This window comes from Myotis nattereri, assembly GCF_964212035.1.
Source record: "Myotis nattereri genome assembly, chromosome: 10".
Lineage (NCBI taxonomy): Eukaryota > Metazoa > Chordata > Mammalia > Chiroptera > Vespertilionidae > Myotis > Myotis nattereri.
In genome coordinates, this window is record NC_138085.1 from 79,997,324 (window position 1) to 80,025,314 (window position 27,991).

A 27,991-nucleotide genomic window follows, 5' to 3' on the forward strand; every position below is an offset into this window, starting at 1 on the left:
CTGAATGATATCACAATTATGAGCTGTAGTTAGAAATTTTATATATATATATACGTACACATATATACATATGTAAGTATATATGTACATATTGGCAGTATGTACATTATATATATACTATATATACGTATATTATATATACACACTAGAGGCCCAGTGCACAAATTTGTGCATGGGTGGGGTCTAGCCGGCCCACCCTGATCTGGCCGATTGGGCTGGGCCAGTTGGGGGGCAGGGGACACGGAAGTTGGCCCCACCCCGTGGTCGAACTCCCAGTCGAGGAGACAGTTTGCATATTAGCCTTTTATTAGATAGGATTGCTGATAGTTAACAATTGTCAATGACATTGAGCTGGGCTTTAGACATTTCCTAAACACAGTTCTTGATGTTTCTGGAAACCAGAAAGCCCGTACTTTCACCTGCAAACCCTTTATGTGCAGGTGGCAAAACATCTACGAAAGGCAAACCTAATCCAATTTTCTTCATCTTTTTAAAAAAGAGAAAGCAAAAAACTTCGAAGATATCCACGTGGGTAAAAGGAAATTAGGTTGCTCTGCTTTGTTTGTGCAATTCATTTAGTCGCAGTGAAACTAGACCCCATCCATTTATAAGAGGACTCAGACACTCAAGTCTTAGGCATGTTGGACACACACAGAGAATGTAATCGTAAAGGTCATCTGTGAAGACCCTCAGGGTATACTAAGTACTCAGGTAATGCATGAGTTTGCAAACCCCAGTAGCATGCTTTTCTGGAAAAAAATCATTCTTCAAACAAAAGTGTTCATTTTAGAAACAACACAGAGAGGATGAAAACATCAACATTTTAAAAAATCTAATCCCATCGATTAACATCTTTGAACTTATGGCTGCTTCTGTGTTTGATGTTCTGATCTGGCACACATGCTTTCTAACCATAAGTGAATCTATATCGCTCTTTCTGGTAATGAAACAGTCATGACAGGTACTTCTATTTTAAATATTGAGGATATATATATATATATATATATATATATATATATATATTTGACTCATTGATATACTTTTAATTATTTTTGAAAAATAAATGCAATACATGTAACTTCTATAGGATTTCTTTTTAAAAAATAAAGGAATACACTTTGGGAATAACAGCATTTCAGGGCTGGTTCATTTAAAGTATGCTTAGCCACCCTCCTTCCCCTCCCGCCCCCCCACCCCCACCCCCCAGCATTTAAAAAAAATAACAAGATGTGTAGCAATGCAGTCCTTGGAGAAAAATATTTTTTTTGTAGTTTGCTATTTCAGAATCATGCTCTGAAAGTGGAGAGAAGGTGGAGGTGTAAGGATAGTTTTCATCTTTACTGGAGAGGGGGCAGGACCCACCCCCAGCTCAGCCTCACTCAGCGCATCACCAAGCTACTGGGAAGTTCTGTTGCTTGGTGATAACTAAAACCCAAACTAAATGCCTGGCTTCTCTTCAATGTTAAGGGGCTTCAGGCTCCATTTCTCTAACCCTGATAAAACCCAGCGGTATTATATTCGCTTCTGATAAAAGTTAAGTGTGCCCCTGCCACCTTCAAAAGGAATGTCTAGCTTCTTGGTTTCACTCCCATCGTTAACAACACCTTAAAATATACATATTTTTCAGGATAAAGTTATTAGATGATATTTTGATAATATCTTATCCTATGATTCACTATGATTAGAATTATTCTGACACTGGCTGTTATTAACACTGGCCCACAGATAATCAATGATTATTTCAACAGGAATCTGAGAAATCTTACAAACTTTTCAAATTCCCTGTGCAACCAGTGTTACTGTTGTGAATTTGTAGAAGTGTCATCATCAACCCAATTCTTAACAGGCAATATAGTCCTGAATGCTATGTTGGCTGCCAAGCCCATTTTCTTTCTTTTTCTTTTTCTTTTTTTTTTTTGCCAGTCTAGTCTCGGCAAGTGTAGACCCAGTAAGCCATTCCTCTGTTGAGTAACCCACTTCATAAGAGACAAATCAGCCCCAGCTGGTGTGGCTCAGTGGATAGAGCATCAGCCTGCCTACCGAAGGGTCCAACATTCGATTCCAGTCAAGGGCACATGCCCGGGTTGCAGGTCCAATCCCCAGTGGGGGGCATGCAGGAGACAGCCAATCAATGATTCTCTCTCATCATTGATGTTTCTATCTCTCTCTCCCTCTCCCTTCCTCTCTGAAATCAATAAAAATATTTTTTAAAGAGACCAATCAGATTATGTGCCATCAGAGGAAGTGAATCTTAGTGCTAGTGCGATAGAGACCGATTCATTTCGTTTGCTGAAGTCCCACCCTCTGAGTGACAGCTGGAGGACAAATGTCAAGAAGGAGTCCTATTGGAGCAGTTGCTTAGGATGGTGTTTAATACAGCAGAGAGCCAAGGTACAGGAGGAGGGCACAGAAAGAATGCAGAGTGTGCGGACACAGTAACGGACCGCGGCTGGGGATCTGCCATCTGTGACTTGAAAGAGGCGTAAGTGAGGGGACTCGAGGACTCTCAGTTCTCCATACATGCAGAGGTGAGCGCGCTAGTACAAAAGTTTTGCCATTGTATGTGCTGAAAGGAAAGCATATGCATTTAAAACATTTTCTTAAAAAATAAATCACTCGATAGCTGTAAGAAAAATACTCTAGTTCATAGTCCATTGACCTGACCTTTTGAGTCAAGATCAGGGAATGACTTCAGGATGAAAACCAAAACACAAAACAGAAATGAGTCATTGACCACGGAAGAGGCAGTTCCAGTCTCAGCTAACCTCGACTAGTGTTTATTGCATTATTTCTGAAATGCCAAGAAACTGGCTTTGGCCATAATATTTGCTGTCCAACTAAATCACAGCTGTCAATAGGCAATTGCTTGCGATGATTAGCTAAACACCATTATTTGACAAGTTCCCTGACAAGGGACGCCAGATGCTGTCGATGTCTGACACACACGGAATTAGTAAGTAATAGTCCACCCGGCTGGGCTGCCGAGCAGGGAGAGAAGGTGGTACATTGTTGCCCAGGGAAGGGGTTTCAAACAGCCTTAATTTTTTGAAAAACACACGTTTATACAGATCCTACAAGTCCTTTCTGGTGTTTCAGGAATGACTTGTGGGACGGACCACAGAGAAGGGGAAAAGCCACTAACTCTAGATTCATTTTTTAAAAGGAGATTAAGGGAGGGAGGAAGAAAAACAGAAATGGGAACGTGGGATGGTAATGGTTTCCACCACCTAGAAAAGGAACATCATGGAACCTGCTAGCAACATCCACCAAAGCAGTAAACCCCTTCGCTGGCAGAGATTCAGTACAACATTCACATGAATTAGCAACGCCACCAGCACTTAGGGCTGCTGTTTAAAGAAACAATATTCAAAAACAGAATTCTCAGAGGATTTGAGAACAGAGTGAAAAGGCAATGCTAGCTAAGCTCGTAGCTAAGTCCACTCTTAATGGCCCCCAGTATTTAAACTATCATGGAGTAAAGCCATGAAAATAAAAATTTCAATTTGAAATTTTATTAGCATGTTGCTAAAATGGTCAATAAAAACATCAACACGATATGCTTGGTTGACATAGTTGGAGCACTGCCCCCTCGTTGTTTAAAACTTTATTTGCACTTCCCCACCTTCTAAGATTTCTGTTAGGAAAAGCCAAACTAAATAGACCGGCGCTGGCATTGTCATAATGCTGGTTTCTGGAACACTGCCTGTCTTCTCGCTCCCTCTCCTCCAACCCCTTTAGAAATAGGATGATTTTTGAAATGCAGCCCAAGGAGGGAGCAATGTAGGGTGAAGAACAACAAGCGCCCTTCTCCTTGCCTGGGCCAGGCCTGCGCCATTTCCCTCCTGGGAAGGGGACCGGGAAGGCTTCCCTCCCGTCAGGCTGGGGGGCCTCACAGGGAATGCGGGGTGCGAGGGGGTGGCGTGCGCTTCCCTGGGTGGAAATCATAGGAAACAAACACTGTCTAGCTTAGCCCGCAGCCTGGAATACAAAACCCGCAGGCCTGGGGGCTGGAGAGCTGGAACAGTCCCGGGCAGCCTCGGGGTGACCCGGAGTCCCGAGGTGCTCTCTCGTGGTGGAATGATTCACAAGTGCTTAAGGGACAGGCTCGATTTCTTGGAAATCCTGCAATCTGGGTACACATCCATACCGGAGTGAACTGCGCCCTGAAAAGATCCACCCTCGCCTCCGACAGGTCTTTCTGCGCGTTGGGGGCGGGGATGGTGCCTCTCTGGTAGGTGGGGAGGTCGTTTCTGAGCAGTGACTCGTGGGGGCAGGCGAGTCCCTGCTCCCCTCGGCCCATCCTCCCTCTCCCCCTTCTAACGCGAGGGGAAATGCACACTGGTTCCCAGCAGGATCGCCGCCACTGGGGGTCTCCGCCGCGCGCGGCTGTCCGTGCAGTCCAGTCCCGTGGCCGGTTCCTGAGACTTCAGGCCACTGGCTAGAGGGGTGCGCGGGGGCCGCTTGGGCGCTGGCCCCCGCGGCGGCGGCAGATGCAGGAGAGGACTGAGGTGGTGGATCCTTGGCCGGGGAGCTCTGGCGCTGGGAAGGAAGCGGGCGCGGGGAGACAGGGGCGCCGGCGGCACCCGCGGCTACTCCTTGTCGTCCACCAGGTCGGCGAGCTCCTGGAGCACCCGCAGGCGGCCGCTGGCGTCGATGCGGCGCTTCTCGCGGATGAGGTCCTCCAGGCTGTGGAACCGGGCCGTGTGCACCTTGTTGTCGCCCAGGTGCACCTTGAGATAGTACTGCAGCTGCGGCGGCGGCGCGCCGGCCGGCACCTCGCCCCCGGCCTTGAACTCCCGCTTGCCGAAGCGGCACCAGGCGGCGAAGCTCTCCGAGTTCGTCCAGCAGATCTCCTCGCTCTTGAGGCCCAGGTGGCCGCAGGCGTTCTGCACCACCAGCTCGGCCAGCAGCGGGCGGTAGCGGTACCAGCTAGTCACCACGCGGCCCACGTTGGCCGCGCCCGCCGCGTACAGGCTGTCCTGGCGGATCTCGCCCCGGTGCAGGTGGATGACCTGCCCGCCGCCCACGTACACGGCCCAGTGCGGGGCGGGCGCCGGCGGCTCGGGGGCCGGCTGCAGCCACAGCAGCTCCAGCAGGTCGCCCGGCTCGCAGAGCGCAGGCAGCGCGCTGACGGCGCAGACTCTCAGGTCGGCGCCCTGGGGGCCGCCGCTCACTTTGGAGAAGATGCATTCCTGGCCCCGAAAGGCGGAGAACTGAGTCTCGTTCAGGACCAGCTGGTGCAGCAGGTGGTGGTGGTGGCGGCTGGGGCTCTCTGGGCAGGGCGTGCACCCCGGGGGCGCTTTCACTCCAAACTTGTCCGGCTGGCCGCGCTCGTCCAGGTCCTCCTCCTCATCCGAGAAGAAGTAGGCGACCCCGACCCGTAGCTCGTCCTTCTCGATCCCAGAGGGGTCCCCCGTGGGCAATTCGCTGTAGTTGAGGTGGGTGATGCGGTCCAGTTGGTTGCCCATCAATGACGCACGAGGCAAGGGCCAGGAGCGGGGATCTGCGAATCCAGAGGAGAGGCAGAGACGCGATCAGTCAGGCTGCCCCTCCCCCGCGGGACGTGTGGTGCCCCTGGGACTTGCCCGCCCACCCAGGAGACCTTACTCTAGTCCCTGCGAATCTCCCGTGTCACCCCAGGGGGCAGGCCTGGCACGGAAGTCACCGGGCCGAGGAGCGAGAGTGGACGCCACCAGACAGCCTGGGACTCCTTCCGGGAACTGGGTCCAAGTCCCCCGAGAGAAAGGCAGGCAGGCTGGAGGGTGTGCAGGGTCCCGGTGGGGAGGACAGCGTGGGTTGTGGCGGCGTGGGAGACCGACTCCCAGGAAAGGGCGGAGGGGTCCATTGGCAGGGAGAAGGGGCGCCCAAGGCCCTAGAGCTGCGCTCACATTTCGGTCCCCGCCCTCTCCAGCCCACCGCTCAGTTTTGCACCGGGTCGCACGCCTTCCCTGCCGGCGCGGCGCACAATGACACTGGGACAGACTCCCGGGCGCTTCCTTGACACACCAGCAACATTTTGCACACTTGGGGTCTAGACACAGGCTGGTACCCTGGTGCGATGTTGCCACATAAGCACACAAAGGCAAACCTTCACGATGGCCCACTCCGACCCCCACATCCGTACACAGTCCCAGGCCCACGCTGGCACGCACCCTATCTGTGCACCTACACCCCTGCACGGCACATCTGGCCACCGGGTGCACGCCGCCCCTGACTTCTCGCCTTCGCCCCAGCACAGTCGATCGGGCTGCGCCAGGGCGAGGCTGCTCTGTCTAAAATAACCGAACAAAGAGGCAAGGGAAGGAAGGGGGAAGCCAGCGCGGTGTACGCGTGTGGGTGTGGGTGTGGATTGTGTGGGGAGCCCACTTTCAGCCCCCCAATCCCTCTCCCTCCTACCGGGCACAGGGTCCAAACCATCGAAGAGAAAACGTCTCCAAGGCAAAGAAAGCCGCCTTTCCGTACCCGTGATTTCCCTGCTCCCGAAACCCCAAACTCCTTTAAAGTCTCCTGGTCCCCATGGGTACTGCGAGGCAGTGGTGGCAAGTGGGTCCTGGGCGGCGCGTGGGGCTGCGGCGGCTCCGCTCTGCCCCTCGCGGAACGGTGCTGTGGGGCGCCCGGCACGGAGCCCCTCGGTCTGCGGTCGCCGGGCTGGGGCGCCCGATCCACCGGCACAGTCCCGACTGGATTCTGGTTTCCCACGGCGGAGGCGGCGACTCTAAGTAGCCGGAGCCCGGCGTTCCAGGGCCCGCCCTGCGACGCGCTCATTGGTTGGGGCAGGTGCCCAAGGTCTGTCAATCTCCGCGGGAGGGGGCGGGGAGTGGGGGGCGGGTCTCCAGCGCGCGCTCCGCCCCTCCCGCCCCGTCCCCCGCGCACCCGGGCGCGCGCCACTCGGGGAGCGGGGGGCTGGGGGCGTGAGCGCTGCGGGAGCGCGCGAAGGACACGCCGGCACCCGCGCCCCCAGCTGCAGCACCCGCTGTACCTGAGAGCCTGTCCGCCCGCGGTTTGCGTTCAGGGAGTGAGGACTCCAGCGATGAAGCTGAGCCTGGGGGTGGGGATGGGGAAGAGACCCCGGTGCACTCCGGGCGCTGAGGCAGCCAGTGGCTGGGAACCACATTGTCGGAGGCAGGCACCTGGGCCCTGCTGGGGCCCCGGGCCTGGGTTCCTGATGGCCCCGGGGCTGGTCCTGGTTCCCCAGACCTTTCCCTGCCAGGTGCATTCGCCTTTGAAATTGCACCTATGACGTGAGGCTCCTCTCCGGGCATCGGCGCTGGGTTTAAAAGGAGCCCCGTGTGAAATGCCACGGGAAAGTGAGCCCTGGCCAGCCCCTTCCTGTCTATGAAAAGGGTGATCACAAACGCCGAGGGTAGGACATCATAGTGTTTCTGAGGCCCAGCACCATCTTTGCTAAAGAAGTTTTTTTAGCTTTCGTGCGAGAACAGTGTCCAGCAGTAACTAATGATTGCATTTCTGGATGGAGAGTTCATGAGTGAATGTGCTCTGACTGGGTACTGGATGCCAAAAGGTAACTTTCATACAGATGGAATTCTAGATCGACGGTTTAAGGAAGCTTGTAAAGTTCAGCCTTAAAGAGTTCTTAGGCATCTGGTTGCCCTTTCAAGACGACTGGCTGCAGCAGCTTTGCTGCGAATGCCCCCTCTTTCCCAACAGAGAGCAGGGGCTTCCTCTCTGTGCCCCTTGGAGGCTGTGCCCGCTCTTGGGTCTCTTACCCTGTTTAAGTGCCAACCTGTGCTGACTTCCTTCCTCTGCACAAAGTGAATGCCTTGTGGATTGGCTTGTGCTCTGCACAACTTTGCATCCCGGGCCCCTTTCACGTGCCAGGGACAGCAGGCTCCAGCAGCAAAAATAAAAATGGGAATAGCCCATGTGGATTGACCATGGGCAGGTGGCTAGGCACTGTGCTCAGAGGGTTAAGCAAATGAGTTAATCTTCACGCTTCTGGGGGCGGGGGGGGGGGGGGTGTTCACTTTTGAGAATGTAAGTTGCCATCCTTGGAACTGAGCACAAGTTGTGATGATCTTTAATATATATATTTGTTGTAAATAATAAACAACTTATTTTGGCCCTGAAGTTAAAAGGATTGAACAAATGGCTGCAACGATCAAGAAGTACAGTACATATCTGCCTATGACCTGGACTCCCGGGGTCTCTGGGAGGGAGGATCTGAGAGTTCATTGCTGGGGTCTGAGAGGAACATGTTGAAACCAGCTCAGGATTTATTGTGGAGTAGCTTTTTAAAAAAACCCTCTGTCCATGTCCAGATCCAATCTGTACACAAACATTTACAATGCATCTGCTCGGAAGGCTGTGTTCTGTCCTACCTGTCCTATCTCCCTGTGCCCCGGGGGACAGAAGAACAGGCTGTTCTCAGCATTCTTGAGGATAATCAACACACACTATTTCCAGGGCTTCCAAACACAGCGTCAAAAGGTTCAAACATCAACATGCAACTTTGCGCATCTCCTTCCCAGCCCTCCCCTGTCTGCCAGGATAAAAGACTTACTGCTTGAGCAGCCACCAGGGAGAATAAGTTCCCTGACATCCCTCCCCGCTTTGAAGTATAAGGCAGAGAACACCTTGACTCTGAGACACTGGAAAGAGGAGCTAAAAGTAAACAAAGGAAAATGCACCTGCTGTTGTAGCCTTTTGGCAATTACGACAAAGAAGGAAGAAAGGGGCCGCTCAGCGCTCAGCGGAAGGTTGGTGATGAGCCTAACTTTTCTTTTCATCACAACATATTGTTTGCTAATTGTTTCATTCGTCTGTTATTTCCCACCCCTCCTGCCTGCTTTTGCACTGGAAAAACAAACAAACACAGTATCACCAAAAGCAGAATATATTCATCAAAAGCAAACTCTGGAAGCCAGCTGATTATAATTCGTTTTCAACGCTTTTGATCGGGGTGAGCAGGTGACCAAGTCTGGCCAATGGCATGTGGGTGGAAGTTTGGTAAAATGGGTGCCAGGCTGGGCCCCTGAAACCATTAACACGGTTTTCAATGGACACGCCATGTGAAGATATTCCATGCACCCTCATTGCCCACTTGGCCATATGCGGGGATGCATGGTAGAGCTCCCAGACTCTAAACGATGAGGAGCCCCCAGATGGAAGGAGACACGGGTCCCCGAATGACTGTGTAGAGTAGAAGTTGTCCCCTCTCAAACATCCGCATTGGACTGTGATGTGAGGGAGAAATGAATACAGTTGGGTAAAGCCACCAAGAATTGCTGTGGCTATTTGTTACAGAGGTTAGCCTACCCTTTATTTTAGAACGAACTCAGAGCACACAGTACCCCACTCGCCTCCGTTGCTCTCTTGGTGTCTGTTCGCACTGGTAGGGTTGACTTTCCATTGATGCACAGCTGATGACCTGTTCCTTGTTGTGATAAGTTCTTCTTTCTTTCCCCTCCCATCTACTGCGCCTCCTGGTTTCCCTTCAGCTCCCCTGGCTAGTCCTCTTGGCATGTTTTGTGGGCTCACTTCAGTCAACCTGTGCCTTCCATATGGGTTTTCTTTGGATTCTGTTTCCAGGTTCTTCCCAGTGGATTGTCATGGTGAGATCTTGTCTGCTTCTCTGTCTTTCATCATAGTTCCCTGTGACAACTCCCTGATGGAAATCTCCAGGCTGCATTCTCTCCTGAATTACAAACCCAAACCCAGCCGCTTGGAAGACGTGTCTTCTGGCTGTCCACAGGCCCCAAAAGGGCTGGCTGTCCCAGGCCGAGCTCTTCTTGTACCTGGGAACGTGCTTCCTTTCAGGTGTTTCCTTTTGTGAACAGGCCCCGTCACGTCACCCTCCTGGTTTTGTGAGCCAATGCCTGGGCACTCTGGGTCACTTTTCCCTTGTCCCCAGGCCCAATATCACTGTTCCCAACGCCTGTTGTCTGTCCCTTATGAATATCTTTCTCACCTGTCTATTTTAGTCCATTCCTACTGGGGCACCTTAGTCCCAGTCACCGGGAACTCCCATGGAAATTGCTGCCGCAGCCCCCTCATTGTGACCCCTGACCCCAGTGTTGCTCCCACGGCCATCTCCTACCGGGAGCCGGTCCATCCTTGCTGTTTCAAGGGGCCTGGCATATATGGCATACTGTTCTTAATATGTTTGTTCACCTTCTTGGCACTATGTGTTTTAACCAAGGTCACCTCTCTGAGAAAGGTTGTTTCCCCAGGTAGGGATTTTCCCCTGAAGTTAGGGAGGGAATAAAACCCCTTAACTAAGTGCCAGGCAGGTAATTAATCACTTTAACTACGAACAATCATGCTTAAGCTACATAATCTTTACTCCCTGGAATGGCGATAAGAAACACCCTAACCTTTGTAATAGAGATTGATAGGATTGAATCAACTGGTATAAATACAGATGTAACAAGACAGCAAGAGACAGAACTTAGAAGACAGAACCAAGAGACACAGAACCTAGACACAGAACCTACACAGAACCTAGAGACAGAACCTAGCGAGAGAACATGGCAAAAGATCCTGGACAGAAACTGGCAACAGAACCTAGAGACACAACCTAGTGAGAGAACCTGGCTGAAGAACCCGGCTACCGAACCTGGCTGGAGAACCTAGTGAGGGAACATGGCTACAGAACCTGGCTGGAGAACCTAGCAAGAGAACATGGACACAGAACCTGGCTGGAGATCCAGAGCAGAACCTGGCTAGAGATCCTGGCTAGGCTGCTGATCAACTGAACGCTGCCTCCGTGTTGTTCCTTCTTCGCCGACTCCGTCCACACCTTTGGGGACCCCTGGACCTGCTGGGGCTGGACCCCAGCAATCTCCCACTGTTGCCAGAGGGATTTCTAAAATGTACATTCTGGCCTGGACAGTGTTGCTCAGTGGTTGAGTGTCAACCTCTGAAGCAAGTGGTCACTGATTCGATTCCTGGTTATGGTACATGCCCAGGTTTCCAGCTCAATCCCCAATAGGCAGTATGCAGGAGGCAGCCAATCTATGTTTCTCTCTCATCATTGATGTTTCTATCTTTCTGTCTTCCTTCCTCTCTCCCTAAAATCAATAAAAACATATTAAAAAATAAAATGCACATCTGGGGGTGCCTTCCTGCCTGACGCTGTACCCTCCTCAATCACTCTCACTGATGTTAGGAAAACATCTGAAGTCCATGTGCTACATCAAGACCAAGGCCTTGTTTTTCTGCTTCCCCTCATCTTAGACTACTCAGGGGGTCTTGCTTCTTGCTTCTGCCTTACTGATTACGCTGATTTGTTTGTTTTGACCTGTTTCCCTGCTCCTGTGATACCCATGCTCTTTCTTCTTTAAATATATTTTTTTGATTTCAGAGAGGAAAGGAGAGGGAGATAGAATCATCAATGATGAGAGAGAATCATGGATTGGCTGCCTCCTGCACACCCCCTACTGGTGATCGAGCCTGCAACCAGGGCATGTGCCCTGACTGGGAGTTGAACTGTGACCTCCTGGTTCATAGGTCGACGCTCAACCACTGAGCCACGCTGGCGGAGCACCCAGGCCCTTTCTTGTGTTATTGCTCTGTTTCCTCTGCTAGAATTCTTCCCTGCCATGCTCCCGGGCAGATTTCCTGTAGATTTCTTTTCCTCATGGCAGCCTCCTTCACTCACCCCCAGCTCCCACTGCATCCATTCTTTCAGACTGTGTTGGCGTTGCCCAGTTCCATGTCAATATCCATGGTGAGCTCTTTAGGAGGAGGGACTGCATGCTCCCGCCATTACCCCAGCACTCAGCTCTCTCCCGGCTGCAGGCAGCACTTTCATCCATAGGCACTGAATACACTGGAATTAATAGCAACAGCTCTTGGGGTTGGGAGGATCTCTCTCTCTCTCTCTCTCTCTCTCTCTCTCTCTCTCTCTCTATCTCTCTCTCTTTCCTCTACTCACCCTTCCATATCCCACTTAAATTTCCCTAGACCAGTGGTCAGCCAACTGTGGCTCGGCAAACTGTGGCTCGCAAGCCACATGCAGCTCTTTGGCCCCTTGAGTGTGGCTCTTCCACAAAATACCAACTTCTGCGCATGGGCCACGAAGTTTCAATTGCACTGTACATGTGCGCCTGCACATGGTATTTTGTGGAAGAGCCACACTCAAGGGGCCAAAGAGCCGCATGTGGCTCGTGAGCCACGGTTTGCTGACCACTGACCTAGACCTATCCCAGAGGGCAGGACGTCTGTGGTAACCGTATAATAATAGGGAGAGAGACGCTTTAGAGTTTAGTGAAAAAGGAAAAGTGCTTGTTGGGAAACAGGACAGAATCAAGTATTCGCTTTGGTTTGCATTTCACTTGTTCTTCGAGGCGTTCCCTTTGGTGTCGTGTTTTTTTTTAAAACGACCGGTGCTGATTCATTTTGTTTTCCTTGCCCAGGCCTAGGTTTATCGCAATGAGGTATTTATTTATTTTCCAGTTGTCAAACGTTTAGATCTAACTACACACATAGCACACAGTTAATGAAGTATGGCTTCTATTTAAAAACATGTACTTAACATACCACTCACATACTCCACCTGTTTCTAAATGACCCAGGGCGAGGAGCACTGGGGCTGGGTGTTCTCATGCTCCTATTCCATCATCCCTCTTGCTTTAATGTTGTCCTAATTGCTATCTGTGTCTTGGCCTTTGATCCTAATACCCCAGCTTGTGCTCTTCTCATTGGGCAGCTTTCCTGTGTGGGTTCTGTGTCCGAGGGCCTGGATTCAGATCCTGCCTCCACCATCGCCAGCCACGTGGCCTTGGGCAAAATGCCTGACTCATTCATCTGTAAAATGTGAGTAGTAATCGTGTTCTTCTTTAAGAGATTTTGATGAGTATGAAGTGAGATACTATATTAACAGCACCTTGCACAGCATGTGGTCCAGAATAAGGTCTTCATAACTGTCAGGTAGGATTACAGATTTCTGTCCTACTGGGTCCGACATTTTCCTTTGCCATATTCCTCCTTTGTAATATTCTGTATTATTATTATTATTATTATTATTATTATTATCATTATCATTATTTATTCCATTGGAGCACATAGTTAAGCCTGGAGATCAGACCCAGAACACAGCTTAGCTAATGTCCATTACATTAACTTCACATAAGCTCACAATTCATTGAGCTGATACTCTGAACCTGACACAGGGCTTGAGGCCTGGGGCGTCAAAGGTGAAGAGACACATTCCCTGTTCTCAGTGGAGCTCACGTTGTGTGTGGAGTGTTGACCAGGATACGATGCTCTGCAAACACGTAGAAGCAATAAATGAACACGTGAAAGTGAGACCGAGGAGGAAAGCCTTCACTATGGGAGGAGTGGGAGGCGGTCTCACAGAGAGGCTCTGCATGAATACAATGTTTCTGACCAGAAAAGAGAGGAGTCCTTCCTGTTAAAAGGAGCAGTGTATAGAACATGCTAGAGTCATGAACAATCTAATGTTCTCAGGAAACCTCACCGTGGTTTGGTGTGGTAGCATTGAACACAGACATGCATGGCCAGGAGGGAAAGGGGCCCTTCTGCTGGAAGGGGCTTTAGGAAGGCCCTCCTGCCCATGGTGCCAGTTCACACTGAAGGGAAAAGAGGCCAGAGACCGAGATCATTGGCGAGGATGTGGCAAGAGAGCAGGCGTCTGGGTCAGCTTGCAGGGCTCTGACAGGTGCACAGAGGGCGGCTCCCGGAGCAGACGTTTGTATCTCACAGACCTGGAGGCTAAAGGTCCAAGATCAGGGTGCTGGCTGGGCAGGCTCTGGCTTGCAGAAACTGCTTTATTGCTGTGCAGTCACGTGGTAGGGAGGAGGAGGGAGAGTGGGGGAGAAAGCAAGATAAAGAAGGGAGAGGAGGAGGAGAAACAGGAGGAGAAGGAGAAAGGGGAGGGGGAGGAGGGTAAGGAGGGGGAGACACTGGAGGAGGAGGAGGAGGAGGAGGAGGAGGAGGAGGAGGAGGAGGAGGAGGAGGAGGAAAAGGAGGAAGGGGAGGGGGAGGAGAAGGAGGAGAGGGAGGAGGAGCAGGAGGAGAGAACCAACAGCTTTCCTGTCTCTTCTCATGAAGGGCATTAACCCTATCATCAGGGCTCCAGCTCTCCAAGGCTCCATCTCCAAGTACTGTCACCTTGGGGATTAGGGTTTCGATGTATGCATTTCAGGGTGACACAAACATTCATTTCCTGGTACCAGCTAAGTGACCCGAGGGCCTGAGAAAAGGCAGAGGAATGGGGACACAGAGGAACGTGTGGCTTTGAGACATCCTAGAAAGCAGAATCAATAGGAATTAGTGGCATTTGGGTGATTGGGTAATGAGCTGAGCTGAGGGACTTCCAGCTTTCTGGATTGGACCCCTGGGTCACCCCTGGGGTTACCTGGACGACCTGGACGAGCAGACCACAGCGCTGCTCCATGAGAAGGGATTTCAAGTCCTTTCCCTGTGGCTCACGACTTTCCCAGATATGATCCATCACACCTGCTTCTGAATAGCTGTCCTCCCTGTTCCCCAGCCGTGGCTCAGAGGGGCTGTCTCCTTGCTGTGCCCCCCTCCCATACCACTGCTTCCCGCCTCTGGAGTTCTGATCACAGCTCTCAGTCCACATGGCACTCGCTCTCTATTCTCCACCTACTCTCTCCTTGCAGATGAGTCTGCTCTCACCTGCCTCAGGGAGCTTTCCCAGCCACTCAGAAAGAGCCGCTCCCTGCTCCATCTGACCGCCCAGTACATGTAACTGGTTTTCCGTGGCACATACAGCACTATGTTCTCACCACCGTCTCTCTTCCCGGCCACACAGGGAGATGCCTTAGCTCCAGCTTCTTTGTAGTAAGTGTTTTCACCCCATGTGCCCACGCCCTCACCAAGGGGCATGTGAGCAGAAGCAGCTAAGCATGTGGGGAGCTCTCCGGCTTTGTCTCTTCTGTCTGTGCTTTTGAAGGAAGAGTTCTAAAAGGGAGGAGAATGGATAAGTTCACTTCAATTGGCCAAAGAGAGCTAATTGGCTTTATTTTTAAATGTATCTTTATTGTTGAAAGTATTACATTGACCCCTTCTAGCCGGCATCTGTTTCAGCCCCAGGCCTTCACCACACTATTGTCTGAGTCTATGGGTTATGCATGTATGCATATAAGTTCTTTGGTTAATCTCTTCTCACACTCCCCCTCCCTCTCTCACGCACACACCTTCCCTCTGAGATTCATCAGTCTGTCCCAGGCTTCCATGTCTCTGGATCTATTTTGCTCCTCAGTTTATTTTGTTCTTTAGATTCCACATATGAGTGAGATCATGTGACACGTCTTTCTCTGGCTGGCTTGTTTCGCTTAGCGTAATGCTCTCCAGGTCCCTCCATGCTGTCTCACAGGGTAAGAGCTCCTTATTTTTTACTGCTGCATCGTATTCCATGATGTAAATGTATCACAGCTTTTCTTATCCACTCACCTACTGATGGGCCCTTGGGCTGTTCCAAATCTTAGCTATTGTAACTTGCACTGCTATGAACATAGGGGTACATACATTCTTTCCGATTGGTGATAATTGACTTTAAATTAGGCTTTATGTGAGTGACCAAAAACAAGAACAACTAAAGCTTCCTATAGTAAACTACCAAGATTTGGGGATTCATTTGTTAACACAGCAAAGCATGACCTATCCTGACTAATCTGACCTCTTAATGCTTGGTGTCCCCTGTGGCGTAGGAACAAACCAGGGATCCCTTTGTCATTTCACGCTGTGCTTTTCTTCACTCCTAGTAAATATCTTTTGAATGAAATTGAACCTTGGTTTGATGACTTAATGAAAAAAGACTCTCAGATGGGAGATAAAGTGATAATCCAGTATTTACAGCCTCATCCCACTTTTGTTTGCTCCACTTAAAAAAAAAAATACTTACCTGTCTTTATTTAATGCCTTGTGTACCTGCAAGTGTTTCCTCATATTAGAAAATGAACCATCTCAGCTGGTCAGACCTTCAGAATCTCTGCTAGTCATATTCCACTGAATTACCCTTTGCATTTATGAGCAGAAGAGAGATACCGAAAATTAAACTTGTCTCATTCTGATTACTGAAGTCCTTTGGTAGAAGAAGTAAACTTGTACTTGTATTTTAATTTTTTTTAAGGGACGTGGGAATGCTGACCTGAGCCAAAGTGTAGTTAGGCGTTGCTATGCTACCAGCGAGACTGGGGCCACTTCCCTACTTGTGTACAACACAATCCTTTATTGCATTCCCCCTTAATGTCTCTGTTTGGATGCAACGCCACCAATGTGAAATGTGTATATATTGTTTCCTGCCCTTGAGGACCTTCGTCAAAATGAGATATTTTAACTAAAATGAGACACTCACAATTTCCTCCTGCCCTGTATTTATTTTGTCATAAAACCCCATGCATCCAGGAGACTGTGATTTTTCAAGTTTATTATCTCAAAAGTGATTTTAGAAATATTACCAAATAATAATACACGATTGAAAAGCAAAGGAGAAATCCCGTCTGGATGACAGTAGCTATTTATAAAACCCTCCAGCCATCTTCTCCCAGGTTGAGGTCCAGGTGGAAATGCTCAGGTAACTCACAGGGCTGGTTTCAATAGAAAATTTGAACCAGAGCACTTTCTGGTGTGTTTTTGTTGTCTTGTGTTTAAATGCAAGTTGCACGTTGAAACCAAATTCTTCTGATTTTAGAAAATTTTAGAAAGTGTATGCTTATATATAAATATATATATTTTTCTGCTGAGGGGTCTTTCTGGAAGGAAGGGAGGGAGGGAGGGAGGATGATGAACTAAAAGTTTGTCTTCTTTCCTTTTGTCAACACTGTTGTCCTAACTGGAGGAGGGGAGGAGAGTGGGGCGGGGGGGGGGGGGGCGGGGGGGGGAGGGCGGGGAGGAGGTTAGACCTGGAGGTGGAATCAAGAGACTTGGACCCTTGCTGAGCCATGGGCTCTCTGGGTGGCGCTGCATTACACATGCCTTCTTCTGGGTCCTCTGTTGATCATGTGAATTAGGTAGCTTCTGAGGCTCCACGTGGCAGTCCACCAGGAGTGCACAGAATCAATCAGAGAACATCCTCCAATCCCACATTCCTGGGCTCCGTTAGGGACCTATTGAATCAGAGCACCAAGGGGGGGCCCAAGATGCCGATAGTCTATAGAGCTTTTTAGACCAGATTGGCATGGATCCATGAGTCAGCATCCTATGGATGCAAGCATTCCATAAAGTTTTGGTGATGAATGGGAGAGGGAGGGAGGAGCCAGGGGCCAGGACACGAAGTCTTCAGTGGGGACGTATAAATAGCCCGAGTGGCTGATGGCTGCAGAAATGTGTCACCGACAGGCCTGGGCACACTGAAGCTTAGGCCTCACACCTCCTCCATCATCTTGGCCAGGCTGTGTGTGTGTGTGTGTGTGTGTGTGTGTGTGTGTGTGTGTGTGTTTTATAGAGTCTGTTTTATAGTGTCTGTTTGAAGTGATGATGATTGTTTTTAAAATACAGTCTGGGCCTCTCCACAGGTCCCCAGCCGCTCTAAAGAATGGAGTAAAACCCGTTTGCACCTCATCCAGTTAGGCGACCTGTCTTAGATGGGCCCCTAACAGAAGAATTAGAGCAGCATGGAGAGAGTGGAACCAGATTGTGAAAACCGGTAAGCCTGCCCTTTGTCAGGAGGCGACTCCATGCTGGTCAGCCTGCATCGATCAATATCTGTAGGTGCCATTCCATGCAGCGGCTTTAACGTGGGCGAAGGGAAAAGGAGGGAGGGAGGCAGGAGCAGGGCACAGCCAATGTCTTTCTGGGCTGGGAAGGGAGCAGAGAGAGATCTACACACCACTGTAAGGTAACGAGAAGGAGTAGGAGGACCAGAGCCAGTACAGAGCGAGCCTGGGATGCAGAGCAGGGGCCGTTGATTGTGGCCGGTCAAGCGGGGAAGCTTTCCAGAAAGGGACCTGTCCGCTGGGCCAGGATTCTCTTGTGCTGACTTTGGGAGGGTCCCGGAGGAAGATTCTAACTCTAATTATTACTGGCTCTTTTATTTTGTTTTGTCTCAAGCAGTAGGAACTCCTTCCTAATGGACTAATCTATGAGGAAGGCCTTACCGTGTGGTCCTCCCTGAAATGCTGCATGCGCCCTCTTAGAGCCATGCTGTCTGTCTGCAGGTCTGTGTCATTTCCTCTCGGGACTGTCTGCTTCTTGAAGGGAGGGACTGGCTCTGCTGCGGCTTCGATGCTCTGCCTCTCCTCATGGTGCTGGGCACACAGTAAGTGTGGCATTGATGCAGGTGAATAAATAAAATGATTCATGCAGATCAGTGGGATACTCATGATTCATGGCTGAGGACATTGGTAACTGTTCAGCATTTCAGTTTAGAGGTCGCCACAGTGTGAGGGGAGGCACGTGGCTTATTTGTGTTTTACAGGTGAGGACCTACCTCAGGCTCAGAGAGGGGGAGTGTCAGGTGAAAGGTTATTGAGGGAGATGGGGGCTTAGTGAAATGATGCTACAATAAACAAGACACATCCACAGCTAGGATAGGTCCTGACAAATACTTGGTCTGAATTGCATGAGAACGCACAGGCAGGAGACGTTTCAATGGCAGACAGGGGGGCTGGGGCAGGTGGGTGGGGTGGAAGGGACATGGACTTGGAGCTCAGGAGATGTAGGTGTTGGTCCCCACTCTCCCAGAGGCTTACGCCAACTGGGGAAGGTTGTTTTGTCCTTGTCTTCGCCTCGGTTTCTTTATCCACAAAAGGAGAGAAATAGTTGATTTGTAGTTACTTGTGGCTCAAATATGCTACTGACACAAATCTATGGAGATACCATACTAGAAGACAAAGACAGCCTGAATTATCTCCGAAAAATGCCATACTTGACTGATTTTTATGATGCAAAGCATTCTTTATAGGTAAAATTATATTTAAATCAAATTACACCCCCCACCAAGATCCTTCAGTGTTGGGGGCCTATAAAGATGATTGAGAGATGATTGAGATACAGAGGTCATCATTGGAGCTGTTTGTAATATTTGTCAATGTCATGTGATCATGGAGTGAGGATGAAGCTTGGGCCACTGACTCCCAGGCTCTCTTCTCTCCTGTCACCAGGTCTGCCGATGGAATAGTGGGTCACCTCGGCTCCACTAGCCTGATGACCTCAGACACATGCTCCGCTTCTTCCTTTAAAATCAGGACTAAAATGACCAGCCTCGTCTCTTGCCTCTTGCCAGGGAAGTCTTATGAGGGTCACGTGAGATCACCTATGTGAGAGCATGTGGTGAGCTGTCGAGCCCTGTACAAAGGCTTCAGTGAGTGTAAGTTAGTCATTGTGGCCTCTGGTCATCCGTGTGGCTATGGGGACAGTGACCCCTACCCTTGCCAGGATCACTCGGCTCTGGCCTCAAAGTTGGGCTTAGGGGCGGAAGTGAAACTCTTGCTGTTGGCTTTAGCTGAATCCCTCGAGTTAGCTGGCGTGCTTCCCAGAACCTCATCAAAACAGAGCAGGAACCAAGGGGGTGTCCAGCCAGAACGGAAAGTGAAACATCAGGCCTCAGCGCTGCTGGGCGCTTAACAGCATGAGAGGAGTCTTACTTCTCCGTCCTTATTAGGGCCCTGCGTTATCACAGCGTGTGACCTTGAACGAGTCACTTCCCTCTCTGAGCTCGAGTTTCTTGCTCTTTCCAATTTTAGGAGTTTGAGGGGGTGATTTCTGGATTCTGTCTGTCCTGGTGACTTAAGAAGGTTTTTAAATGAACGGTCAGCTCACATATGAAACAGCGTCAGGGCCCCTCCAGCACTGGTGCTTTAAGCTCCAGGGAGGCGCCTGGGTAGCCTTGTGCTGAGTTGAGTGGGCTTGATTGGAACACAGGCCTGCTGTGCCCTTGGAGAGGTGACACCAGCTCAGAAGCCTTGAATGTGAGCTCTTTAGCAGCTGTGAGTCACAGAGCTCTGGGAAAGATCGGAGTCAGGCCATATGAGCTGCAAAGCTCACCCCCCTCGCCTGCCGCCAGAAGACTGCTCTGCCTTCTGTACCCCTGTGGGCACCACGGCCCGAGCTCTGTACTGCAGACGCGCTGCCCCTGAGGCAGGGATGGACAGCGCACACCTACCAGTTAGGGGGCTGGATAATTAGGCAAGAACGCAGGGCGCAGAGAGGAAAGGGAAAGAAAAGCAAGAATGTTATCATCGTGATAACAGCACAGTGGTTTCCGCTGGCTGAGAGGGAGGCAAGGAACCCTGCCCTCTGGTTCTGGTTCAGAAAACATTAGTTCTATGTTATTCTTTTTATTTTTGAGAGAGAGAGGAAGGGAGACAGAGAGAGAGAGAGACCTGTTGCCTTCCACATGAGTCCCAAAAGGGGCTTAAACCCACACCCTGGGCATGTATCCGACCAGTAATTGAACCTGCAGCGTTTTGGTGTGTGGGACAATGCTCCAACCAAAAGAGCCACCCAGGCAGGGTTATTTCTTCTTTATTTAAACTTGGAGGCATTTATGTGACCGATCACTTTCTGATTATTCATTAAACGTTCACTGTTTTATGCACCTCACTGTGCCATATTTATTGCAGTTTTCAAGTGTGAATCTATTCCTTGGTGCATGCAAAGCAGGTAAAGCACTGTCAACAAGCAAACATTTAGTAAGTGTTCTTACCAGGGCAGTGGTCCTGCGGCCTGAGGCAAGTCGGGAGCACCACCCTCATCGCCCAGTCAGACCCCATGGGCTTACGTGATTCCCGGCAGGAAGAGGTGCCTTCACACGTGGCTGTGCTTGGGAAGAGTTGCAGTTCTATCCCTGGGTCCGTCTGTCAGTGGAAAATATGTTTCTAACGAGCCTTATTCCTTTCCTTTCTCTCCTTTCTCTCTCTCTCTCTCTCTCTCTCTCTCTCTCTCTCTCTCTCTCTCTCTCTCTTCTCTTTCTCCCCTGCACTTTCTATTAACAGACATTATTAGGTCCTTGCCATGTGGCCAACACTACTGGGTATAAAACCAAAGATGAAATGACAGGGGATTCTGTCCTTCTGAGGGTGAGAAATGTGCCATGGATAATGGGTGTGCAGACAGATCAGTACCTTAATGTGGTAGAAGGTCCAGCCCCCCATATTCTTATCTGTAGGCCTGGAGTTGTGTTTTGGAGGCATTTGGGCATATCCCAGGAAATGGTAGTAGTTGCCATTGTCATAAAAGAGTGTTATCAGCAGGTCCTAGCTGGCAAGCCTATGGGGCTGGGGTTTCTAAGCTGGCTTCTGAAGGGCAGGTGTGATGGTAATTGACAAGGCAGAGTGGGAAGGACATTTCAAATCTAGTTTTTGCAATTTAAGCAGAGTGATTCCTTCCCCCCCGCCCCCACCCCAGCCCCTAGAAATACAAAGGGAAGGGCCAGTGGCTTAGGCTGACCTGCTAGGCAGTATTACCATGTGTGCTTACCTGCTCACTACACCATGCCTCCTTGCTTTATGGAGGACCTCCTGGAATTTCACGGTAAGCCAACTTCCTTGTTGTTAGAATAAAAAAAGTAATGCTATATCAGCTTAACCTCAAACACTGAAATATGGTATGTAGCTTTAGCAATTGGTTGTGGATTTCTATCTTTTGTGGGGTAGCAGTTTGCTTTAACATAATTTTCTCTTTAAATGTTTTATTTAGTTTGCTCCAGCTTTAAAACACAATGATAATATAGGGGATGCTTTCTTTAAAGTTCATATTTATTTGAGTCAACATGCTAACTACATCATGGGAGTTACTTAAAACCTTAGGTGTATATGCTAACTCTTCATTCCAGAAAATTCAGTGAATGTGTCTGGATTCACAGCCAGATATAGACGAGGTTACCGGGAGCTCAGTGGCAGGCAAGGTGACCTTCCGAGCTCCTTGCAAAGTCCACAAATGTCTGTCTTCTACATCTGCCTGCTCTCTGTGCTACTCTTGTCCTGCTTTCTGCCCCTGGCTCCCTCCCTGCCCCTCTCCAAGTCCTGTCCCCTGCTGGACCTACTGTCCAGATCCTGTCCCTTCAATTGCTGAACCCCATCTATGCATTTCCTCTGGCGGGACCCTTGCTCCTTCCCAACTTCTTTCCCCTAATTCCTTCCTAAATAGTCTACATGGATCTCTGATTGGCAGAGCCCGTGGTTCTGAGCAGAAGGTTCTTCCACGTGTTTACCTCTGGTTCTCCTCTACACAGAGCAGAATTCAAATGTCAACCGCATCTGTATGTCACAATAAAAATAGCCACATTTTCACCTCTCCTGTCTGAAGTGTTGGTGACTCCAATTTTAAAGGAATAATTGCTGACAAAGTGCCGCTCAGCCATTGCTAGAAACGTGTGTTCTTACTGGTTCTTTCCCCGGGAAATTGCAGGAATGGCATGCGGGAGAGAAGAGGGTCAACACATGACCGCTAATGTGATTAATTAAAGGGCTTAGAAGAAACGACAGTAGGTATTTAGTGGTACCTTGGGGGTGGGGGGATTAAAGCTGGTTAAACACATGGGTGGAGGGGGCAGATTAATGAATGACTCAGCGGCTGTGAAAGGGGTTGGAGCATTTTTCAGTGGAGCAATTAATAAACATCTCTTCTGCCACATTATATGTGAGGGAACGCACTTTAATCCTTTAAATGCTTTCACCCTCTGTAATTAGGTAATTAGTTTTAGGAAGCAATGTAACAAATGCACAAGGAGAAAGAAAAACAACAAACGTAGATGAATACATAAGAGCCTTTCATTTTATATCAAATCAGTACTTTCTAATTTTCTTTCTTTTTTTGTTTTGTTTTGTTAATCTCATTGGAGGATTCCCCTCTGTCCCCCATTTATTTTTAGAAGGAGTGGAAGGGAGGGAGGAAAGGAGAGAGAGAGAGAGAAAGAGAGAGAAAGATCAATTTTATTTTTTAAGTTACATTCATTGGGGTGACATTGGTTAATAAGATCACATAGGTTTCAAGTATACATTTCTATGACCTGCATATTGCATTGTGTGCGGTAGTAAAAGGTAAAGGGCCCAAATGTATGGTGATGGAGGATGATTCAAATCAGTACGTGCTTCCTATTTCTTCTCTTGTTCAGGTGTCACAGTCTTCCCGGGAGTCTCACTGCCTTTCCACAAGGGGGGGCTGGTTTGTGCCCCGAAAGAAAAGCACGGCCCATAGTACCGAACTAGGAGCCTCCTGCACCCCCATTAAGTGCTTTTTAGTATAAGCCAGATAAAGTGTGACGCCTCGCCTGACCTTTGCCAGGTAAGGTACTAAGTGCTTTATGGATGTTATTTCATTGAATCCTCATAACAACCCTCTTCAGTAGATACTACGAGGTAGACGCCATTCTACCCATTTTACAGATAAAGTAACTGAGGCCCAGGAAACTTACATTGCTTGAGGATATATACTCCTCATGAACAGTGCACTTAAGATTTAACCCCGTACTCAAGGGACTGTTATCTTAATCCAGCTTTGTGATTCTATGGCCAATTTTATATGTTCCACAGGGTTTCCTGGAAGTTAAAAAATTAGTGAATGGACCCAATTAAACAAGAGTCCTCACCAATGTAGAACTAGATGTTTCGGAAGAGCATTGAACAAGATCTCTCCTACTTTGAGAATGCCTAAAGGGTTAGCTTCCATCGGCCTGGTTGGGTATTCCCCTATGCTCTTCATGTAGCTCAGCGGTTCTCAACCTGTGGGTCGCAACCCCTTTGGGGGTCAAACGACCCTTTCACAGGGGTCGCCTAAGACCATCCTGCATATCAGATATTTACATTACGATTCATAACAGTAGCAACATTACAGTTATGAAGTAGCAGCAAAAATAATTTTATGGTTGGGTCACAACATGAGGAACTATATTTAAAGGGCCAGAAGGTTGAGAATCACTGATTGTAGCTGAAAACATCAAGTCATGACCTTGTAGCTCTGTATGTAGTGCTTGCCCTGACACTGAGCCTGGGCAGACCCCGTGAGGGGACCATGGTGTATGGAGGCTGGAAGCCTGGAAGTCCTGGCTTTGGGAGGTAAGCGTAGAATGGGGAGAAAATGCGCGTCCATCCAGAGTGTCCCTGTTAAATGGTTTGGAGTCGGCCCGCTCCCCATTCTCTACCTGCCCCTCTGCTGTCAGCAGGTTCACCGCCTCACACATGACACTGTCCCCAAGGAACACAATGGAACTCTCTTCTCATCCTCCACTTACCTCTTTGCTATTTCATCTCTTGGATACCAACCTTCTGTTTTCCTATTTGGTTTCCGTTTCCAACCTCTGTTTGATTTCTCTGTTTTGACTCTTCATGCTCTTTTTGGACAGATTTTTTATTTTTCATCCTTTCTTCATTTCTTGTTTCCACTGGGTGAACATTTAGTGGCATGTATGCTACGCCTTGGCTGCGCAGACATGAAGGAGCCGGAACGCCCACCCACTGGCAAGGCGCTCACAGTCCATTAAGAGAGGAAGACCCAGGGCAGCAGGTGCTGTGCGCAGTTGTTATGAAAAATGAACGCATAGTTACTGACGAGACCCCGAAAGACATGCGTGCGTGAGGAACAGAGTGCCCGGTGCACGGGGAAGGCCAGTGGGAGGAAGTGACGCGGCCTAAGGTTAGGAGGGCGGTGGGTGCCCAGCCCTCTGTATGTTCCTGCTTCTGTCACCTCAGACAACACCGTGGCTGAATCAGTTCATCAAGCCCTTGGCATTGTTGGCCTCTGACTCTCCCGGTTCGGCCGGTGCCCCTGGGAAAGGTGGTGGATACCTCAGGGCAGGGTCCCCTCCTCAGTTCTCCTCCATGGTTCTCAGGGCTCTTCCCCCAGTGGGTTTTGTTTACTACTCTGTGAACCTTCAGGAAATCCCACTCTTCAGTCTCCTGCCCTGTGTGCCTTGGGAACTGGGTGTATCTTTCTATAGTGAGACCCATCTCTTTGAAGTGGGGCAAATTCCCGATTTTGTCGCTGCAGTCCTTTGTCCCCAGTATACTTCTCAATTGCAGAACCAAACTTACTCTTTAAAAATTCCCTCTCAGTGAGTATGATGCTTCCCCCTCCACAAGCCTTCTCCATTTTCTAGAACTTCTCAAACTTAGCAAAATGACAGCAGTGCAGCCTCATGCGGAAAATCTCCATCAGTCTGTTATTCTGCTAGGTATGGCAGGATTCACTTCAGGAACCCACAGCGGCTGTTCCAACCAAGAGTCACAATTGAACAAAGCTTCATTCATCCGAGGCTAATCCAAAGTTGATTTAGACTTTAAGGTTAAATTGATGCAGCGAGTCACTGGTTAGATGAAGCCGACACTGAATAATACATACTTTAATGCTTAAAAACTATAGTTTATTTGGGACATCATATTGTACTTTATCTCTACTTTTTTTTTTTTTCTGGAAAATGTTAAGTGGCTTTTGAACATCAGAAATAAAATTTTGATCTCTCTCACCCTTGATCAACAGACCCACAGATGTTCATCTCTTAAGTAAGGAGATTGCTGGGAGTTTCCTTGCCTTGTCCAGGATGTGGGGCAGGATAGGTAATCCATGAAGCTTCTCCAGGAGGTATTAGGGTCCTGAGCTGCCTTTCTCAACAAGCCCCAGACACCATGCAATGGATTGAGTTGTAAGGTTTGGATTCTAGCCAGGCTCTACTACCAACCAATTCAGCTACTGTCCAGAATCACATTTCTTCTCTGGACCCCACTTCATTCTATCTGTAAAAATGAGGTAGGGTTTAAGGGGAGGGGCAGGAGCCTCAGTGGTTCTCGAGGGGGAACAGGCAGGGAACAGTGCCCGTCTCCTAGGGGCTGAGGGGAATTATGGTGATGTCTCTGGCTGCCACATGACTAAAGGCAGTGCGGGAGCCTGGGACCAGGTACGTTTTGTTCAGCGTTTCACACACGGAAGAGTTTTACCAACTAAAATGCTCGCCAGTCCTCTTCCTTCAGAGAAATACCAGCAAATGAGCTCTATTTTTTTTTTTTCTGGCACTGGTTGTCCTGAACAGACTACACTGAAGCTTATTTTGCCTTTTCCTAGAAGTTCCCCATTCCAGAGAGAATTATCTAGAACTTAGATTCAAAGTGCCAATCCATGAATGTCCTGTCTTTCCTTTTTCACACTTCTTTGAAATTATGTCAGGATTCCCCAGGCTTTTATCTATAATTCCATGGTGATCAAATATATACAACTGGAGGCCCGGTGCACAAATTTGTGCACCAGTGGGGTTCCCCCTGGTGGTCAGTGCACATCATAGCAAGCGGTTGAGCAGCCTTAGTATATCATTAGCACATTATGCTTTGATTGGTTGAACAGACAACTGGACACTTAGCATATTAGGCTTTTATTATATAGGATAGCTTCACTTTCTGTCATTGCTGTTTTCAGCATCAGGTGAACTGACTTTTCCTTTTCCTTTTTCTTTTATTCTTTTTTCAAAGGGAAAGATCATGGGAAGCATTTCCCTTCTGAATCGGAGGGCTCTTCACTGAGCTAAAATGCCCTTTATTTTTACAGTTCTTTTCAATGCTTCTTTGTTCCATGAAGCCTTCTGTTGACAGTCTGCCCAAGAGGCTTAATATGAGACTTGAGGAGGATGGATGAGAGATTGAAGGTCGAGGAACAAGTTAGCAAGCCTGGCATTCTTGCTGTTTCCTCTTCCTTTTACCCCTCATTCTTTATTGTTCCACTGAGATTGAAAATCCCTCCTCAGTAGCTTTCAAACATACAAATGTTAATATCACTGTCCTATTTGCTCATTGACTTTTGGCATGAATTAAACAATAGGTGTTATACAAGAAGAACATTTTGACCATGAAAAATTCAGATGTTAAATCCTAAAGCATTTCACCTGTACTCCCCCTGGCTCTCCCTCCTCTTCTGTCTCACCCACTCTCTCCATCTTCTTTTCCTGCCCCCACTTCCCTCTTCCCTTTCCCTTCACTATCTCTGATGACCCGACATAGTCTTTTCATCCAGGTGGACCAAGTTTTCTGAGTCCTTACTTTTGCAAAGAGCACTGTGCTAATTCTGGGATGAAGAAGAGAAATGGGCCGAAACCAGTTTGGCTCAGTGGATAGAGCGTCGGCCTGCGGACTGAGAGGTCCCAGGTTCGATTCCAGTCAAGGGCATGTACCTGGGTTGCGGGCATATCCCCAGTAGGAGATGTGCAGGAGGCAGCTGATCGATGATTCTCTCTCATCGATGTTTCTAACTTTCTATCTCTCTCCCTTCCTCTCTGTAAAAAATCAATAAAAAAATATTTTTTTTTAAAAAAAAGAAGAGAAATGGTCTAGATGTCACTCTCAAAAATCTCCCTTTTTGGAAAGAAGATGCACATGTAACAGCTGGTTCTAGCTGACTGTGTTTTATGTAATAGTGGGGTTCTCTCCAACGTATAGAGAGCAGCAGGGAGCTGCTGGCCTTGCTGGGGAAGTTGGGAAGGGCCGTGTTCATTGAGTGTCACTGGGAGATGTCTGAGCAAGTGACTCAGCAGTTCCTGGGCAGTCAGGGTAGGAGGGTGGTTCCAGTAGAGAGGGAAGAATATGGAAAGTCACTGAGGCGTGAGAGACCAAGGCACATGTTGGAGCAATTCAATCATCCATGTCAGTAATAGACAATGCGGAGAGAGGAAAGCTGAGGTCAGTCCTGAGGACCCTGGCATCTCTACTGCCCTTTGGACAGTGGCTTCCTAACATGTTCAGCCTTGAAGATCCTTGACGTTTTGCATGGAAGCTCACAATGTACTTGGTGGCTTGTCTTGCTGACACAGGTGAGGGAGCTTCGACTGGCTTTCTCCTTCTGGAAAACCACCAGAGCAGAATGTGGTCACACTTGTGTTTTTTAGTGGGCTCTCAACAATGTAGTGTTAGAGGAAGAAAGCTGCCCCCAGTTGGGGAAAATGGAAGGGGCATTCACTTTTTTGGATTTTATTCTAGATGAAGGCCTGGACCTGTCTTTCTACTCAGGAACCCGGGGAAGCAGCCTTCCAGAAAAAGAAGTGCTGGCGACATGAGCTCACTCTGCTAACATGCTGGAAAGCATTAAGAAAACAAAATAAAACGTTTAGGACTAAAATTATGCTTCT

The 27,991-nt window shown here is 49.0% G+C and overlaps 1 protein-coding gene and 1 long non-coding RNA gene across 2 annotated transcripts; one reads left to right on the forward strand and one right to left on the reverse strand.

Annotated features, from left to right (window-relative positions):
- Positions 1-2,345: 2,345 nt before the first annotated feature.
- On the reverse strand, positions 2,346-6,691 carry LRATD1 (LRAT domain containing 1). The gene is made up of 2 exons (XM_081101492.1): positions 6,463-6,691; positions 2,346-5,503 (listed from the first exon to the last, which is right to left on the reverse strand). The coding sequence occupies exon 2, from the start codon at positions 5,466-5,468 to the stop codon at positions 4,590-4,592; it is 879 nt and encodes a 292-aa protein (XP_080957618.1). The 5' UTR covers positions 5,469-5,503; positions 6,463-6,691; the 3' UTR covers positions 2,346-4,589.
- A 5,994-nt stretch (positions 6,692-12,685) lies between these two features.
- On the forward strand, positions 12,686-27,974 carry LOC308526242. The gene is made up of 5 exons (XR_013996526.1): positions 12,686-12,777; positions 15,229-15,326; positions 17,466-17,596; positions 23,006-23,175; positions 27,843-27,974. It is a non-coding gene; the product is annotated as an uncharacterized lncRNA (long non-coding RNA).
- Positions 27,975-27,991: the final 17 nt, after the last annotated feature.

Bases quoted from the DNA above. Each gene is read 5' to 3' on its own strand.
- LRATD1 (XM_081101492.1), bottom strand. From the start codon at position 5,468: ATGGGCAACCAACTGGACCGCATCACCCACCTCAACTACAGCGAATTG.